The sequence below is a fragment of the Mobula birostris genome, chromosome 5 (genome assembly GCF_030028105.1).
Source record: "Mobula birostris isolate sMobBir1 chromosome 5, sMobBir1.hap1, whole genome shotgun sequence".
Lineage (NCBI taxonomy): Eukaryota > Metazoa > Chordata > Chondrichthyes > Myliobatiformes > Myliobatidae > Mobula > Mobula birostris.
In genome coordinates, this window is record NC_092374.1 from 173,925,290 (window position 1) to 173,946,094 (window position 20,805).

Here is a 20,805-nt window from a genome sequence, read left to right on the forward strand (position 1 = left end):
AGGAGGCTGCATAGCAAGATAAGAGCCCATGGAATTACAGGGAAGTTACTAGGATGGGTGGAACATTAGTTGATCAGCAGAAAGCAGAGAATGGGAATAAAGGGATCCTATTCTGGCTGCCTGCCGGTTACCACTGGATTTCCACAAGGGTCAGTGTTGGGACCGCTGCTTTTTACGATGTATGCCAATGATTTAGACTATGGGATTAATGGATTTGTGGCTAAATTTGCCGATGATACAAAGATAGGCAGAGGAGCGGGTAGCATTGAGGAAACAGAGAGCCTGCAGAGAGACTTAGATAGTTTAGGGGAATGAGCAAAGAAGTGGCAAATGAAATATAATGTTGGAAACTGTATGGTCATGCACTTTGGTGGAAGAAATAAACGGGCAGCCTATTATTTAGATGAGGAGAGAATTCAAAATGCAGAGATGCAAAGGGACTTGGGAGCCCTTGTGCAAGATACCCTGAAAGTTAACCTCCAGGTTGAGCTGGTTGTGAAGAAGGCAAATGCAATGTTGGCATTCATTTCTAAAGGTATAGAATATAAGAGCAGGGATGTGATGTTGAGGCTCTATAAGGCACTTAGAGTATTGAGTGAAGTTTTGGGCTCCTTATTTTAGAAAGGATATACTGACATTGGAGAGGGTTCACAGAAGATTCAGAAGAATGAAAGGGTTACCATATGAGGAACGTCTGGCAGCTCTTGGTCTGTATTCCCTGGAGTTCAGGAGAATGGCGGGGGGGGGGGGGGATCTCATAGAAGTATTCCAAATGTTAAAAAGCCTGAACAGATTAGATATGGCAAAGTTATTTCCCGTGGAAGGGGAGTCTAGGACAAGAGGGCACAACTTCAGGATTGAAGGATGTCCATTTAGAACTGAGTTGCGGAGAAATTACTTTAGTCAGAGGGTGGTAAATCTGTGGAATTTGCTGCCACAAGCGGCTGTGGAGGCCAAGTCATTGGCTGTATTTAAGGCAGAGATAGATAGGTTCTTGATTAGCCAGGGCATCAAAGGGTATGGGGAGAAGGCAGGGGAGTTGGGATAACTGAAGGAATTGGATCAGACATGATTGAATAGTGGAGCAGACTCCATGGGCCGAATGGTTTACTTCTGCTCCTATACCTTATGGTCTTATAATATAAACTCAAGAGATTCTGCAAATGCTAGAAATGCATAATACTATAATATTACCCAATGCTTGTTTGTTGTTATTTTAAAGCAGTTTCCCAATCTACTACTGCCAGCTCATGACCTTGGACTTCACTTTGTTGAGACTTATGACAATGGGTTTGGAATAGAGTTTATCTTTCAAGATCTGATATAACATTGTAACAATTCTTTAATTATCAAAACATTAGTTACCCTTTCTCATTGCACAACATTAGATCCAAAATCTTTCATTACCTTATTGCCTTCTCAGCATACTGATCTGAAAAAGACATTTTTATACACTCGTGGCATTTGCCTTCTGCATTATTATAGCTAAGTCTGATTTGAAGTCCTCCACGACTCTTGTATGATGCTCCTTCCTACACATCTATTTTTTGATTTAATATTATGCTTTACATATCAATAACTTTTCAGGATCTATACAAAATTCCATCCAGTATTGCCCACATCTAATTGTTTCTTGGCTCTGCTTTTTGGTTTTCTTAGCAATGATCCTCTCTCTCCTTTGCCTTTTCCACATTATTTATTATTAGCTCTAAAACTGCTCCTTGTTCATTTTCTCTGCATTTTCCAAGAGTTAATTATCCTGTAATATTTAATTCCCAACATTGAACACTTCACAAACACATTGCAGTAAAGGCTACTCATATATTTACTTGTGTTATTATTTTATCTACCTTATACACTAATTGACCATTGTACCTCCTGTACCTATAAATAAAGTGTCCATCCATTTCAAGGTTCAACATGTACGTACAGAGATGCTCTTCTGCACATCACGGTTACAATGTGTGGCTATATGAGTTACTCTCATCTTCCTGTCAACATGAACCAGTCTGGCCATTCTTCGACCACTGTTATGAAAAAGTATTTTTCACCCACAGAACTACCACTCACTGGATGTTTTTTTATTTCTCGCACCATTCTCTGTAAACTCCAGGCCGTTGTGTGTGAAAATTCCCAGAGGATCAGCAGTTTACCACACCATCTGGACCAACAATCGTTCAATGGTCAAAGTCACTTAGATCACATTTCTTCCCCCATTCTGATGTTTCGTCTGAACAATCACTTCCCTGTGTCTGAACTATTTTATGCATTGAATTGCTGCCATATGATCAGTTGATTAGATATTTGCATTAACAAGGTGTACAGCTGCATCTAATAAAGTGGCCACTGAGTGTATATTCATATGCTTTGACACCTAATAGCTGTATTGTGCATATACAAACATTAGCCATTCAACTTTTGCTCCAAATTAAGCAAAAATAAAACGGAAGCTTTGATTCCTCCAGGTTAACATCTTGAGTGTCTCAAAGGGCTGTATTATGTTCTAATGTTCTATAACCTCCTACCACAATGTAGGACCTTGGAGTGTAGGCTAATTAAACACTGTAATTTAGGACAAGATAGACCTACAAAAGATTGAAAATTCAACAACACGAGTGCAACCTACAACGTGGTTTGACTGGGATAGGCAATTGGTGATGTTCATTTCTTAGAACTTTAAGCTTGCGACCCGCTGGACCTTAGCACTGTTTATGTAAACTGGACTGTGCGTTCCGCAACCCCCTTCTCCTTTCTGAAGTCAATGACTAGCTGTTTTGTTTTACTGACATTGATTGTTGTTATGACACCATGCCACCAAGCGCTGTATCTCTTTAGTGTACTCCGTTATTTGAGATTTGTCCCATTACAGTGGTGTCATCTGCAAACTTGTACGAGTTAAAGCAGAATCTGGCTACGCAGTCTTGAGTGCATACGGAGTAGAGTAGTGGACTGAGGACACTGACTTGCGGAGTACCAGTGTCGAGGAGAACCGTGGCAAAGGTATCCTTATTGATCTCAGTCAGCAAGTCAGGAGAGGATTACTGATCCATCTTTAAGTACTTCAGGACCTCCGGCACCTCATCTTCTCATTAATGAGCTGGGTCCCACACACCTGCCGGACAAAATTAATAGTTCTTGGCTTCATTTCAGTTCAATTGCAATGTGTCCCTCTTGAAGAGTCACCTCTACTTTTGACGAGAGATCTTAATGGTCCAAGAATCACAAATTCCTCCCTCCTGCACCAGCGTCTCAACTGTGCATTTAACAGCCCTGTCCTCCTATTCTTAATCTCACTAGAAAATAGCACTGGGAGGAATCCACAGGTTTCAGCCTTTGATGTCCAGCTTGAGGAACAAATGGCTTTAAATATCGTGATCCGTTTGTACGGTAGAGTTAAATATAGATCAATCATAATTTCTCATTCAAATTTTCATTTGGATGTCACAGAAACAATGTTAATGAGATAATAATCTGGTCCTTTAAATACCCTACTATTGCCCAATAACTAACTGTTGCCTTTTTGTAAACAAGGCACAAGGCCAAAACCTTGAAAGAATATTTGCGACTGACTGTAACTTAAATCCATTCCCATTCTTCAAGTAAAGCATTAAGTATTTATGAGAGCTATTATGTTATGTGGAGAGATTACTCACTTCTCCACTACACAAATTGAATTCCTTATCTAAACGCTGACCTTCTGAACAGAAAATAACTATAGATCTTTTGCCAGGAACAACTGAACAACGATAATATTTAGTCTAAATTAGAAGTCTAGGAAGGTGCCTGGTTGTAAACGGCACTTAATGTGATAGAGAAAAAGGATAACAATGGTGATAGTTTGAGTAATTTGCTTCAGGGATGGCTCGATAACACAGAATGGTACAGAACAGAGCCAGGTCCTTTGGCCCAACACATCCGTACCAACCATGATGCCAATCTAATTAATTCAATCTGCCTTTATATGCTTATGTGTCTAAATGCCAAGATTCTAAATGCCAAATAAGATTATTAAGGGATTGGACACGCTGGAGGCAGGAAGCATGTTCCCGCTGATGGGTGAGTCCAGAACCAGAGGCCACAGTTTAAGAATAAGGGGTAGGCCATTTAGAACGGAGTTGAGGAAAAACTTTCTCACCCAGAGAGTGGTGGATATATGGAATGCTCTGCCCTAGAAGGCTATGGAGGCCAAGTCTCTGGATGCTTTCAAAAAAGAGATGGATAGAGCTCTTAAAGATAGTGGAATCAAAGGTTATGGGGATAAGGCAGGAACTGGATACTGACTGTGGATGATCAGCCATGATCACAGTGAATGGTGGTGCTGGCTTGAAGGGCTGAATGGCCTACTCCTGCACCCATTGTCTATTGATTCATTTATCAAAGAATGTATAAATTACAGAACCTTGAGATTTACTTGCTCACAGGTAGCCACAAAGAAACCAGAAAGAACCTAATTAAGGAAAAAAAAGAATGAAAAATAAACAGACCAACACTCAACACGCAAGGGAAAGAGAGTATTTTTTTTAAATCATGCAAACAATTGAATCGAACAACAGCATTCCAAACCAACATTGAGTACTCTGATTCAAATCTGGAGCAGCCTAGAGTAGGTCCTAAGCCTCGCTTGTCAGTTCATCACATTAGCGGGCAGGGAGCACAGCAGCCGGGGCTACCTTCGTAGCCTCAGCACCATGGAGATGACCATCATGAGGAACGAGCGAAATCGGCTCTCGTCCCAACTGACATCCTGTCTTTTCAGTCTATCTGGGCTGGCGTTTAAATTGATCCAACAGCAGAAAAGTGAAGATCGCAGAGAGCGAGCAAACTCAGTTCTCGCCTCTGATCTGGGCTGGCGTTTAAGTTGGCTCAACAGCACATTGTACCTTGCACTAGGACCCAGGCACAGCTGCTGCTGACCAGACCACAACACGCAGCGACTCGCTCTGGGCCCAGATTCCATTTACCCAGCCCAATCCAACCGTGCTCCTGGGCTAGTTGATCGAACACCGAATGTTCTCTGTCCGGGCCTCAACTTCTCCTTTAGGCACCCAGAGAAATCCAACTTCACTCCTAGGCCAATCACCCAGGCATCAGATCTCCATCAGCAACGATTCTGTTAAACACCTTCTCAGTTCATCCCCTGAACTCACCCCCTCACTGTCTGTGTCAATAATTTACCTCAGAAAAGGTATGATGATTAGCGATATTTTTAAGTCTGATTTCTTAGCTGTTTGACTACCAGAAACTGTCGCACACATTCGGTAGCGCCATCTTAACCGGATGTTCCTCAATATCATGATCATATCTGCTTCCGTCACCTCCCTAGCACCACATCCCAGGCATACGTCACTCCGTGTAAAATGCTTCACAAATCTCCTTTAAGCTTTACACATCTCACCTGAAACCCGTGCTTGCTAGTATTTAACATTTCCTCCTTGGGGAGAAACATGACTTTTTATCTTGTCTGTGCTTGTTACAATTTTACATATTTCTATCAGTTCACCCTGCAGCCTCCAATACTCCACTGAAAACAATCCAGGTTTGACAAATCTTTCCTTGCAGCTAATACACTCCAATCCAGGCAACATTCTGGTGAACATCTCTCCAAAACTTCTGCATTCTTCCTATAGCGTGACAACCAGAACTGTACACAATACTCCAAATATGGCGAACGAAAACTATACACAATTGTAACATAACTTGCCAACTTTTATCCACAATGCTCCAACCAGTGAAGACAAATGTAACTTAGGGCTTCTTTACCAACCTATTAACTTGAATTGCCACTTTCAGAGAGCTACGGACTTGCACTCCAAGATCCCTCTGTAAATCAATACTCTTTAGGGTGCTGTATACTCTTGCACTTGATCTCCCAAAACTCATCACTTCCCAAACTGCATCACCTCAACTCTGGATTAAACTCCACCTACCATTTCTCCAGAGGAAGGGTTAAACTCACAGGCACCATCAGTGCAATGCCTTAAGACACTTCCCTGGAAGAGCGTATTGTTTTTCGCAGGGAAAGCTAATGGCTCAGCTAGTACAACTGCCGCCACCTCACAGCTGCAATAACCAGGCTCAATCACGACCTCAATGGCTGTGGAATTACCATATTTTTCCTGTAACTACATAGGTATCCTCTGGGTATTCATTTCCTCCCAAATCACAAAGATGTAGAAATGGGTGAGTTAAATTGTTCTAATGTGTAAGTGAATGGTAAATTTTGGTAAACTGACAGAATTAAAATGGAATCAATACAGGACCGGTGCACCAACAAAGTTAACGGTGGCATCAAATTAAAAGTAGACATCAATAAAAGATTACTGGCAGGCCAAGGGATTGGGTTTTTTTTTTTTGAAGGAACTGACAAGTGAACACTAACATAAAATTATAAAGTAGGGAAAAAAATAATAGTAAAATATCTGATATGAAAAGATAACAGCAAGAACTTCAGGAATAGAAAAAGGAGGAAGTAAATAAAGTAAATACTGGTTACTTTGAGAATGAGACAGGAAATATAATAATGGGAAACAGAAATGGCAAAAATTGCAAATAATTACTTTGGATTGTAGAATGCAAGTTATTATAGAACATCAAATAATAATATTATAATAAATAATAAAAGAACAAAGAAAGGGAAGTTTAAACCTCGCTATAAAGAAAAAGCTACTGAACAAACTAACATAGTTTGAGCCTTCAAAGCTGCATAATGGGGTCTCAGAAACTAAATGCCAGTTAGCCTAACGTGCAACATTGTGAATATCCTGGAATCCATTATTTAGCAGGAAAAGCAGGACAATGAAACAAGTTGACAAGGAAAAACATATTAACTAATTTGATGGAGTTCTTTGACGATGTGACTGGAAGGATAAAGGGAAAATCAGCAGATGCTATGTAATTGGATTTCCAGAAGGCACTTAGTAATGTGGTAGTTGCAGGTTCCTGCAGAGAGCACACAAGGCAACTGGACAAGAGATCAGTGAAGTAAGAGAAAAGAGGATTAATGAATGACATTAGTAATTAGTGGTATGTTGCAGAGATCAGGGCTGAGATCTCAGTTATTTTTAATTTATATTAATCACTTGGACGAAGAGATTGAGCACATCGTTACCAAATTTGTTAAGGGTACAAAGGTAGATGGGTGAACAAGTTTCAAGGAATGAGCAAATGCATATAGTGAGGTAAACAAGTTGACAAATGGAATTTAATCTGGAAAATTTTGAAGCGATCAGTTTGAAGGAAAAATTGAAAAGACAATTATTTAATTGCAGTGATACTATAAAGTGTTGCAGTACAAACTATTAGGATAGGACTCATGAAGTAGTCCTAGGATCAGTTCTTGGCCCTCGATTGTCTACTATTAACATTAATAACCTGAAGGAGAGAATGAAACGCAATATATCAGAGTTTGCCAATGACGCAAAAATAGATTAACAGTCATCTTGCGATGAGGGTTTTGCAATTCTTCAACAGAATATAGAACATTCAGTGACTGGCAAAAACCTGTAAAATAGAGTTTAATGTAGGAAGTACAAGGTAAAAGGAATTAAAAAGCAGATTATCTAACCATAGAGAGAGTGCAAATGAAAAGTTCCAAGCAATCTCTGTATTGTAATTCATGAATCATAAAAATATCAGGCATATCCAATAAGTAGTTAAGAAAGCAAATAGCAAGTTGGCCTTTATTGTGAGGGGATTGTCACTTAATAGGGAGGTTTTGTTGCAGTACAGGGTGAAGCTACTCCTGAGTACATCACAGAGTTTTGGTCCCCTTCCTGAAAATAGGTTATAGTGGCATTGGAGGCTGTCCAAAAGAGATTCCCTGGGCTAATTCCTGGGATAAAGTAGTTGTCCTGTCAAGAGAACTGAGACAGCTTATATCATTCACAAGAATGAGGGGCAACCTTATTCAAATACACGTACAGGATCCGAAGAAGACTTGACAGGGAAGTTGTTGAAGGTTCAGGTACGTTAAAACTGTGGTTCTCTCAGACTGGTGAATCACTGCAATTCTCTGTCCAACACAGTGGTGGAGATCAGATCATTATAACTTTTTAAAGATTGATATAACATTTAAAGATGGATGAAGTGGGAATGATGTAGAATGGCACAGGAGTTGAGGCCAGCTGGTTCATCCATCATAGTTAACAGCAGGGCCTGGTGGCCTGCTCCCGCTTGTATTTTTGTCTTCAAAGCTATCTGAGATTCCAGCAGATGAAAATAGTATACATGGAAATAGTAAGGAAGGCGGAACAAGGATTGAATAAGGAAGGCTACTAGAATGTAGATCTTCAGTGCATGGAGTATTACGACAACATCCGACAAGTTTACAGTACAGTAGTGAGACCACACCTGGAGAAATGTAGGTTTTGATCTTGATACTTAGATTAGATTCAACTTTATTGTCATTGTGCCGAGTACAGATACAAAGCCAATGAAATGCAGTTAGCAGCTGACCAGAAATGCGAACAATAGTGTTATTTACAAAATAACTGCGAATAAAAAGTAAGTGCTACAACACACAAATATAAAAGTACTGAGACAGTCCAATATGGGTGCAATACTGCTTAGCGCTGTGATGTGAGGTTCAGCAGGGTCACAGCCTCAGGGAAGAAGCTCTTCCTGTGCTTGCTGGTGTGGGAGTGGAGGCTACTGTAGCGCCTACCGGATGGGAGGAGAGTAAAAAGTCCATGGTTAGGGTGAGATGCATCCTTGATAATGCTTTTCGCCCTGCCCAGGCAGCATTTATGGTAGATGTTCTCAATGGTGGGCAACTGGGTGCCGATAATCCACTGGGCAGTTTTCACCACAAGCTGGAGTGCTTTGCGGTCCAATATGGGACAATTGCCATACCACACTGAGATGCAGTTGGTGAGTATGCTCTCAATGGTACAGCAGTAAAAGTCTGTCAGTATCCTGGGACAGAGGTGAGCTTTCTTCATGCTCTGCAGGAAATAAAGGCGCTGTTGCGCCTTTTTGATCAGGATAGAGGAGCTCAGGGACCAGGTGAGATCCTCGGAAATGTGGACACCAAGGAATTTGAAGCTTGATACACGCTCCAATACAGCTCCGTTGATGTAGATGGGGGGGTGAGTGTGGCTCCTAGGATGCCTGAAGTCCACAATGATCTCCTTGGTCTTCTGGGTGTTAAGGGTGGCACACCACGCAGCCAGGTGCTGGACCTTGTCCCTGTAGGCCGTCTCGCCATCTTAAGGATGTATTTGCACTGCAGGAAGCACTCAGTTGATTCCTTGGACGCAGGAGTTGAGATTTGAAGAGAAATTGAGCAGGCTGAATTACAGAGTCAGATAACTCTACAACAAGCCCTTCCGCACTTCATTTGCCTCCATCACCTCTTCAGAAACTATTCCACACCCTAATCATCCTGTGAGAAAAAGATTTCCCTCAGAGGCCCCTCTGTTGGTCAGGGTCAACCATGGATATTACGCCCTAGCTGTCTACATAATACACAAGCCAGGGGAGTAGGTTACGGAGAGCAAGTTATTTCCCATACAGCAGGCTCCTCCTCTGCACGCAGCTGACAAATCCAAATAAACAGCAGAGACTGATAGTTTGGCACCACCAGCATCACAAGAGTTGCCAGTCAGTATTAAACTCAACATAGAACTGCTTTTGGGAGTCCAATTTCAAATTTTTCTGTAGGGTTTACACCCAAGGCCTTCCCCATCAGTGGGTGTAGCTGCAAAGCAGCGGAGGTTTCAGATCAGTTTTCCTTCTCCTAGATAGCTGCCAACAATGGAAGACAAGCCCCATCTGCCCAAAGATTCTCCTCAGGTCCCCTATAAACCTCCTACTTCTCCTGGTAACACTATGTACCTTTGTCTTAGACATCCACATTATTCCAAAAAGACTTGTACTATCTATCCTGTCAATCCCTCTCATAATTTTCTATTCTTCCATCAAAGCATCCCTCACTGACCTACATTCTCAAGAAAACAACTCTGGGCTATCAAGTCTTTCCGAAGTGAAATACTCTATTCCAAGAAATACCCCAGTGAAACTTCTCAGCACTAGAACAGCACATGATACTCCATGTGAGGTCTAGCCAATGTTTTGTCAACATGACATGACATACCAGTTCTTATGTTTTGTTGAGACCAATGAAGGCAAACATGCCACACTTAGACCTGTGCTGCCACTTTCAGGGATCGATGGGCTTGTACTTCGAAGTTCCTCTCTTCAACAGCACTCCCTGAGTGTGTTAGTACATACTGTGCATGTCCTACCCCTTGTTTAGTCTCAAAAAATGTCTCTCCTCACACTTGTCAGAATTAAATTCCATTTAGCATTTCCCTAGCTAGTTTTACATCACACTGTAACCTTGGAAAAACCAGCATTATTATCTATGACATTACTAATACCTGAAAATATTCATATCATACCTCTTACATTAACATCAAAGTCAATAATGAATATTCCTGTTACAATACAGTTGAATAAGAGGTGACCGTATTAGAGCATTTAAGATTCCAAAGAGGGTTATTTCCCCTGTTGGAGATATCTATAAACCTTGGGTCACCAATGTAAGTTGGAGATAAGAAAGAATTTCTTTTCTCAGAGGGTCCTAACTCTGGAACTCTCAATCCTAGAGAGTCACAGAGGCAGCCATTGAATATTTCCTGCTGGATAATGAGGAGGAGAAATAGGCATGGCTTCCTTCACCCCCCCCCCCCCATCGCCCCAAACACTCCTGCTGGATAAACTGTTTGGGAGCATAGTAAGATACAGCCAGGTATCATACTAAACAATGAAAACCTTTTCATTGAGCCTCACTGTCCAGCTTGATGCTATAAAAGCTAGACTGAGGAACAGCAGTTGAAAGAGAACCATAGTGTACAAGAATCTATGTAGTTAAGAAAGCAATAAAACTGATTAGGAGAGAAATAAATGAACAAATCCTTCATGTCAACAGAGAGAGTTAACAATTTATAAGCAAGAACAACTAGTGGAAGAACTCGGAAGGTCAAGCAACATCTGTGGGTAAAGGAATTGTTCACCCTGCATTAGGACCAAATACTAGGGCCATGAAACAATAAATGCAAGTTCAAAGTGCCATCTGGCTCAAAGTATGGCTTATTTAACGATGTACATAAACCAGCTACATAGACAATCATCCACAAACAACCAAGTTCCACCCAACCGGACAGCCGCCTTCAATTTACTGAAGATCTTTAAAAATTGGCTGTGTAACCCTTACAGATCTTTACCAGTAAGGTTAATAAATCAGTAGAGTGAACATCAAGGCAAAGAACTAAATGCATGTTCCACTTCCACCAACAAAAAAAAAACCAAACAAGCTAGAAAACAAAAGGGCAAACAGAAAGCAATAAAACAGAGCCTGATGTTTCAATAATGGATGGGAATATTGTGACAAAGCCAACAAATGCAACTGCATACAGCATTCACCCACAAGTAAGGACTTTTAGAGATGTGAGGAAGTGGTTTTGAGAAACCAGTGACTGGGTAAATGTGAGAACTGTAAAGTGACTTACCTGGGAATGTAAAACAGAAAGTAACCTGTAATATTCCTTCAGCTCCTGATGCAAGGAAGCACAAAAACTCTGAAGGAAGGAAATTAAAAAGAGGGTAAAATAGATAACACGTGATCTCACTTTTCTTCAAATAAACAATATGCTTTACATTTACTGATGTAATTAATGAGAGAATATTTAGGTGCACAAGGAAGAATTTCAATGTGTTTAAACCCCGCTGTGTTTCAGAAAGAAAATCTATTATTTTTAGAATGAGCCACCAGAAATTCTCATTGTAACTACATTGATAATTTAAAAAAACACTAACATCCAGAAGGGCACATAAATTAAAGAAATGAACACTTAATACTGATCTCATAAAGAATTTACTTCCAAAGATGAATAATTTACCAGACACAGTCATTGAGCTTCTAATAGCCCCAGCCATTTCAGGGTTAAGGAGAATAGAACAGGACAGTGTTCTGACAAGGTGACAAGGATCTAGAAAATATGCCGGGAGAGTTGGATACCCAATGAATGCTTCCTTAATTTGTGACCCCTTTCTGGGATCAAATTTCTGTTCAGATATACTGTAGATACAGTAAGATGAATACAACATACCTGCCCCACAAGGCCAAAGGCACGATCTAAACATCTCTGGTCTGTGTATTTCCTTATTTTGTTATGAAGCCATCCAAGTTCTGCTAATCTACTCACTGTATCTCTCAGAGATTTTGATATTCCCAGCTGAAAGGAGGAAAAGGTTGAATTTTTGAATTATTTACAGATACAGAATGGAATAGTCCCTGTTGGCCATTTGAGCCACACCGCTCAGCAACTCCTGATTTAAGCCTAGCCGAATCATAGAACAATTTACAATGACCAACTGACCTACTAACTGGTATGTCATTGGAATGTGGGAACAAGTCGGAGCACCCGGAGAAAATCCATGCAATTCACAGGGAGGACATACAAATTCCTTACTGACACTGGGATTGAACTCTGAAGTCCAACTCAGAGTTATAATAGCGTCTCGCTAATCCTGATGCTAATACAAAACAATGTAGTTTCTAGGAGAGACAACACATGAATTACTCTCAGAGTAATAGAGCACTACAGCACAAAAGCAGATCCTCCAGCCCATCTTCTTGGAATCCGCCCTGATATTCCAGTAAATTAGTTTAGAGTGTCAAGGCATCCATATCTTGAAGCACCAACGTTCCAGCTACAAAGCATCAGACCAAATTCAGTTATAAATCTTCCACACTTTTGGATCTGTACTTCAATACTTAACAGACATAGGTGCAAAGACCCATATCCCATACAGCTTAGTCCTAACATGAAAATAGAACTGAACAGCAAATCCACACCATGTAAATGGGTCAGTGATCGAGACTAACCTGGCTTTGTGCAGATTGACAGATGAGGTTTCAAGAATTCACTTCTGCTTCAACTATGAGATCCTTACTATCTGTTCCATGCAGACAATCATTATTATAACTAACTGCAATAATCAGGGAGAACAGGTGTGACTTTGGGTTTCAGATTCAGTGAGAGGCAGCTGAAAGCACCCTGACAAATCACACCTGGGAGCAATGGATGCTAAGACTGTGTCTAAGTATCCCCTCTTCAGCCACCATCTCGTCCATTATCACTTAGCCAAAAGATCTTGTACGAGGGCTAACATACAATTTATGAGACAACTCACAAAACATGACTAAGCATGCCTCCAACACTACCAAATAATATAATGGCTCAAGTCCAAATACTCAGAGACAGAACTGGCAAACTATTACCAATAGGAACACAGTAAATATTGGTGCCAAACTGACATAAAGAGCAAAGGAGTTACCACTGGCACAGAATACAGTAGCTAATGCACTCATTGTCCAGATCTGCATCCCCACAGACCTTTAAATCCATCAGTGTAAATCGAAAACTGGAAACCAGCTACCTCACCAATTGGCAGAAACGCAAATAGAACTTACTTTTTAATATCTCACCACCACGTTCCTCTAGCGCAATTTGGCCACCACTCCTCCACCCATTACTACCTACAGATCGCTCACTGATTTAGAGAATAATTGGACCAATGCCAATACTCTACCACTCGTTAACAAACAGGTATCCATACTCCTGTAATACCTGCAATAACCATGACACAATCAATCACAGAATTGGAGACCACTGCAATATGATTAACTCTAGGGGATATTCATTTCTCTCTCACTCTCTTTAGCCAAGCAGCTTCCACTGTTCCAATTTGTGAACTTTAAACGCTTTATCAAAGTTTTAAGTAAATTTATCATAAAATGTACACCTTGACCAACAGACATCTTGAAAACACTATGAAATAATATCTCACCAATTATTCTCCTTTGTACTGACAGCCAAAGTATTGCTGACTGCTCAACTCTTAAACAAGTCCTCCTCAGAAAAAGTGTTTATATCACTGTCCTGGTAGCAAATGGAAGCTTCAGTAACATTTATTTATTTAGTGTTTGGTCAATACCTTGTTTCTGAAATTAATACTATGCACATGCTAAAGCCAAATGATTGCCCTTATCAAACTAAACACTATTCAAAATATTAAATTAATCCTGTCTTTCCAGCCTTTCACAATCACTACACTACCAGAAGGATGCCAGCCACAACCAAAACCAAGCTACATCAAGCCAAGTTATCGCACTTCTCTTGGAGACAGGTAGTTAGTCATCAGCAGAAAATATATCATAATTAAAACGTGCAATGATTTTCATTATTTCAGGATGTTTCAAAGAACTTTTGAATTGCAGACTTTTTTGTTATGTAAACACAACAGGCAGGGAGGAAGAATTTTTCACCTAGAGGGTGACTGAAATTTGGAAAATCTGCCCAAGGGGATGGTGAAAGCAGTTTTTTTTTGCTTTGTGGTAGCATGAGGAAACAATCTAATTGATCACTGAATATTCAGGACATTGACATTCACTTACACAATGGCTCAGTGTTTTGGAATGAAGGTTTTCACTACATCTGATAGGATACTGCATTCTGCTCTTTAACACAGTGGATTATGTGAAATAAACGGATCAGAGGAGATCACATGCAAGAATTTATTTTTAATTCCAGTCATTGGAAGTGAATTACCTTGGAATCAATTTTATAGCAGTTTTCAGAATTACACATTTTGATACATTTGCCATCAATTCCCTGGAAGACATAAAGAATATCTCTGACCAGTGCGACCTCTGTTACTTCTGTAGATGCTGAAAAATAAAACTTCACATCAGTATCTTGCCTTTAACTTGCTCTCCTTTAACAGGCAATGTCAACAGTGAAACTAAAAGATGTTATATAGAGCACAGTAGCAGCACATGGCCATGGGCAACTGTTTAATATTTCTGAAATCCATTACCCTGCAGTGCTGAATTCAGAACAGCACATATTATAGCTATAAAAAACATTATCACCCCAGCACACATGGCAGAGAGCAGTCAGCATTTTGCACTATGCAGTACAGACTGAAATTACAAATATCCAGCCAAATACTTCAGAACTCATCTCAGAATACGTGCAACCTGTTTCTTTCCCATGTTATAAAAACAACACTGCTAGGAAGAGCAGAATATGCTGGAAAGGAACACCAGTAAAGGCAGCCTCTGTGTAGATAGAAACAGAATTAATATTTTAGGTCGATAACCTTCATGATGAATAAAATCCATACACCTGAAATAAGACCACAAGACATCCGATTCAGAATCAGGTTTAATATCACCAGAATATGTTGTGAAATTTGTTGTTTTGAGGTAGCACTATATTGCAATACACAATAATAAAAACAATAAATTACAGTAAGATGTATATATACACACACACACACACACATATATTTAAATTAAATAAGTAGCGCAAAAAGAGTAAAAAAAAAAATTGGTAGTGTTCCTGGGTTCATTCTCCATTCAGAAACCTGATGGTGGAGGGGAAGAAGCTGTTCCTGCAACACTGAGTATGTGTTTTTAGGTTCCTGTACCTCCTCCCTGATGGTAGTCATGAGAAGAAGGCATGTCCTAGGTAATGCGGGTCCTTAATGATGAATATTGACTTTTTGATTCATCGCCTTTTCAAGGTGTCCTCGATGATGGGGAGGCTAGTGCCCATGAAGCTGGCTCAGTTTACAACTTTCTGCAGCATTTTCCGATCCTGTGCAATGGCCCCTCTATGCCAGACGGCAATGCAACCAGTTGAAATACTCTCCATGGTACAAAAATGCCTTTGGTAACATACAAATTCTCCTCAAGCTCCTAATGAAATACAGCTGCTGTCATGCCTTCTTTGTAATTACATCAATATGCTGGGGCCAGAATCACAGATGTTGACACCCAGGAACTTGAAACTGCTTGCCCTTACCACTTCTGATCCCGCGATGTGGGCTGGTGTATCTTCCCTTGACTTCCACGTCCGAAAGCCTGCAATCAATTCCTTCTTGGTCTTACTGACGTTGTGTGCAAGGTAATTGCTGCGACACCACTCAACCACTGATTTACCTCGCTCCATACATCTTCTTGTCAATATCTGAAATCCTGCCAACAATAGTGTCGTTGGCAAGTTTCAGATGCCGTTTGAGCTGTGCCTAACCACAGTTGTGAATGTAGAGACAGTAGAGCAGTAGGCTAAGCACGTATCAATAGACAATAGGTGCAGGAGTAGGCCATTCAGCCCTTCGAGCCAGCACCGCCATTCACTGTGATCATGGATGATCATTCACAATCAATACCCCGTTCCTGCCTTCTCCCCATATCCCTTGACACCGCTATCATTAAGAGCTCTATCTAATTCTTTCTTGAAAGCATCCAGAGACTTGGCCTCCACAGCCTTCTGGGGCAGAGCATTCCATATATCCACCACTCTCTGGGTGAAAAAGTTTTTCCTCAACTCCATTCTAAATGGCCTACCCCTTACTCTCAAATTGTGGCCTCTGGTTCTGGACTCCCCCAACATCGGGAACATGTTTCCTGCCTCTAGCGTGTCCAATCTCTGAATAATCTTATATGTTTCAATCAGATCCCCTCTCATCCTTCTAAATTCCAGTGTATACAAGCCCAGTCGCTCCAATCTTTCAACATATGACAGTCCCGCCATCCCGGGAATTAACCTCGTGAACCTCCGCTGCACTCCCTCAATAGCAAGAATGTCCTTCCTCAAATTTGGAGACCATAACTGCACACAGTACTGCAGGTATGGTCTCACCAGGGCCCTGTACAGCTGCAGAAGGACCTCTTTGCTCCTATACTCAACTCCCCTTGTTATGAAGGCCAATATGCCATTAGCTTTCTTCACTGCCTGCTGTACCTGCATGCTTACTTTCAGTGACTGATGAACAAGGACACCCAGATCTCGTTGTACTTCCCCTTTTCCTAACTTGACACCATTCAAATAGTAATCTGCCTTCCTGTTCTTGCACTAATCTCCCATGTATATCCTCGAGGTATGCCAATGTTAACTGTCAGCAGGGTGGGGATGTTATTTCCGATCCACACAGACTGTGGTATCCCAATGAAAATGTTGAGGAACCAGTTGCACCAGACTCATTCCACCGAGATGCAACACTGAGCGTCATAGGAAGTCATTCCTGCCTGTGGCCATCAAACTTTACAACTCCTCCCTTGGAGGGTTAGACACCCTGAGCCAATAGGCTGGTCCTGGACTTATTTCCTGGCATAATTTACATATCACTATTTAATTATTTATGGTTTTATATTGCTATATTTATACTCTATTTTTGGTTGGGGCAACTGTAACGAAAATCATTTTCCCTTGGGATCAATAAAGTATGACTATGACTATGCAGAGGGAGGTACGGAGGCCCAGGTTTTGGAACTTTTGGATTAGAACTGAGGGTATGATTGTGTTGAATAACACAACAGTAACTATAACAGTAGCCTGATATAGGTATTACTATTGTTCAGGCGATCCAAGGCCAAGCGGAGAGCCAGTGAGATTGCATCCACTGGAGACCTATTGTGGTGACAGGCAAACTGCAACAGGTCCAGGTCCTTCCTTAAGCAGGAGCTGATTCCAGTCATAACCAACCTGTCAAAGGACTTCATCACAAAAGATGCCACTGGACAACAGTCGTTGAGACAGCTCACCCTGTTCTTCCTAAATATTGGTATGATTGTTGCCCTTTGAAAGCAAGGTGGGACGGGGTGAGGTTGATGCTTGCTGCTGGTTGTGCACAGGAAGTGGGGAGAGGGGGTTTGCTTTGGAGTTCTAACATTTTTCTGTCATTCATTCTTTTGGGTTTCTTCTGATTTTTTTGTGGATGTCTGCAAGGACGAGTATTTCAGGTTGCATGCTGTATACATTCTCTGATAATAAACAGAACCATTTGAATCTCTGACTGCAGTAGTGAGAGACTGAAAATGTCCTTGAACTCTCCTGCTAGTTGATTGGCACAGATTTTCAGAGCCTACCAGGTAAACCATCAGGGCCTGACGCCTTGCAAGGGTTCGCCCTCTCGAAAGATGCTCTGTTGTCGGTCTCCGAAACAAAGATCACAGAGTCACCAGATGCTACAGGGATTCTCACAGGTGAAGAATTAGGCCATTCAGCCCATCAAGTCTGCTCCACCATTCCATCATGGATATAATCCCTCTCTACACCATTCTCCTGTCTTCTCTCCATAGCTTTTGACTCCCTTACGAATTAGGAACCTATCATCCTCCTCTTAAAATGTATCCATTGACTTGGCCTCCCGCCATCTGCAATGAATTCCACAGATTCACCACCCTCTAGCTAAAAAAACTCCTCATCCCTGTTCTAAGGAGGCACCCTTCTATTCTGAGGTTGTGCCCTCTGGTCCTAGACCAACCCCCCCCCCCCACCCACTACAGGTAACATCCTCACCATGTCCACTCTGTCTACGCCATAGATCATCAGACCATAAAACTCTTGTTTAACATCAACTCTTTCTCTCTACTGCTCAACCTGTTGTCCACTTCAGGCATTTCCTTATTCCTTTCTGCTGATGGCCATTAAGTACATTCACTGCTTGGCCAATAAAATCTTGAAGTCCATAAGGCAAGGGGAAACACTTGCCCAGGTACAGGCAATATCATGTCTTAGAACTCTGAAAGTAATCAGACACCAGGCTGGGACCTCATGCCTCATGCTTTCAGGGGATGGAGTAAGGAAAGAATTCCTTGACCAGCAGGGACATCGAGGAGCAGATAGGGAGGCAGATTCTGGAAAGGTGTAATAATAACAGGGTTGTCGTGGTGGGAGATTTTAATTTCCCAAATACTGATTGCTATCTCCCTACAGCGAGGGGTTTAGATGGGGTGGAGTTTGTTAGGTGTGTTCAGGAAGGTTTCCTGACACAATATGTAATTAAGCCTACAAGAGGAGAGGCTGTATTTGATCTGGTATTGGGAAATGAACCTGGTCAGGTGTCAGGTCTCTCAGTGGAAGAGCATTTTGGAGATAGTGATCACAATTCTATCTCCTTGACCAGAGCATTGGAGAGGGATAGGAACAGCAAGTGAGGAAAGCGTTTAATTGGAGTAAGGGGAATTATGAAGCTATCCAGGCAGGAAATTGGAAGCATAAATTGGGAACAGATGTTGTAAGGGAAATGTACGGAATAAATGTGGAAATTGTTCAGGTGATATTTGCGTTGCGTTCCGCATAGGTACGTTCCAACGAGACAGGGAAAGGGTGGTAGGGTACAGGAACCGTGGTGTACAAAGGCTGTTGAAAATCTAGTCAAGAAGAAAAGCTTACGAAAGGTTCAAAAAGCTAGGTAATGATAGAGATCTAGAAGATTACAAGGCTAACAGGAAGGAGATTAAGAATGAAATTCGGAGAGCCAGAAGGGACCAGGAGAAAGCCTTGGCGAGCAGGATTAAAGAAAACCCCAACGCACTCTACAAGTATGTGAAGAGCAAGAGGACAAGACATGACAGAATAGGACCAATCAAATGTGACGGTGGAAAAGTGTGTATGGAACTGGAGGATACTCACTATGGAAAAGGATCTTGGTGATTGTAGGAGTGACTTACAGTGAATTGAAAAGCTTGGGCACATAGACATTAAGAAAGAGAATGTGCTGGAGCTTTTGGAAAGCATCAAGTTGGATAAGTCTCCGGGACCAGATGAGATGTACCCCAGGCTACTGTGGGAGGGGAGGGAGGAGATTGCTGAGCCTCTGGCGATGATCTTTGCATCATCAATGGGGACGGGGAAGGTTCCGGAGGATTGGAGGATTGGAGGATTTCAGGATTGTAGATGCTGTTCCCTCATTCAAGACAGGGAGTAGAGATAGCCCAGGATATTATAGACCAGTGACTCTTACTTCAGAGGTTGGTAAGTTCATGGAAAAGATCCTGAGAGGCAGGATTTATGAACATCTGGAGAGGCATAATATGATTAGGAATAGTCAAAGGCAGGTCATGGCTTACGAGCTGAATTGAATTTTTTGAGGATGTGACTAAACACATTGATGAAGGCACAGCAGTAGATGTAGTGTATATGGATTTCAACAAGGCATTTGATAAGGTACCCGTTGCAAGGCTTATTGAGAAGGTAAGGAGGCATGGGATCCAAGGAGACCTTGCTTTGTGGATCCAGAACTGGCTTGCCCACAGAAGGCAAAGAGTGGTTGTAGACAGGTCATATTCTGCATGGAGGTCGGTGAGCAGTGGTGTGCTCAGGGATCTGTTCTGGGACCCCTTCTCTTTGTGATTTTTTTTTCTAAATGACCTGGATGAGGAAGTGGAGGGATGGGTCAGTAAATTTGCTCTTGACTCAAAGGTTAGGGGTGTTGTGGATAGTGTGGAGGGCTGTCAGAGGTTACAGTGGGACATGGATAGGATGCAAAATTGGGCTGAGAAGTGGCAGCTGGAGTTCAATCCAGATAAGTGTGAGGTGGTTCATTTTGGTAGGTCAAATTTGACAGCAGAATATAGTATTAATGGTAAGATTCTTGGCAGTGTGAAGGATCAGAGAGATCTTGGGGTCTGAATCAGTAGGACACTCAAAGCTGCTGCACAGGTTGACTCTGTGGTTAAGAAGGTATACAGTACATTGGCCTTCATCAACTGTAGGATTGAGTTTAAGAGCCAAGAGGTAATGTTACAGTTTAGGATCCTGGTCAGACCTCACTTGTGGAGTACTGTACTCAGTTCTGGTCACCTCACTACAGGAAGGATGTGGAAACTATAGGAAGGGTGCAGAGGAGATTTACAAGGATGTTGCCTGGATTGGTGAGCAGGCCTTGCGAGAATAGGTTGAGTGAACTTGGCCTTCTCTCTTTGGAGCGACGGAGGATGAGAGGTGA

The 20,805-nt window shown here is 41.6% G+C and overlaps 1 protein-coding gene across 1 annotated transcript in view; it reads right to left on the bottom strand.

Annotated features, from left to right (window-relative positions):
• The window catches only part of tubgcp3 (tubulin gamma complex component 3), a 133,578-nt gene that overhangs the window by 77,515 nt on the left and 35,258 nt on the right, over nucleotides 1–20,805 (bottom strand). Inside the window, exons 7-9 of the mRNA XM_072258910.1 lie at nucleotides 14,616–14,734; nucleotides 12,111–12,236; nucleotides 11,511–11,579 (exon numbers count right to left, since the gene is read on the bottom strand). Of these exons, the coding sequence (XP_072115011.1) occupies nucleotides 11,511–11,579; nucleotides 12,111–12,236; nucleotides 14,616–14,734 (314 nt within the window). The remainder of the gene's footprint in view (nucleotides 1–11,510; nucleotides 11,580–12,110; nucleotides 12,237–14,615; nucleotides 14,735–20,805) is intronic.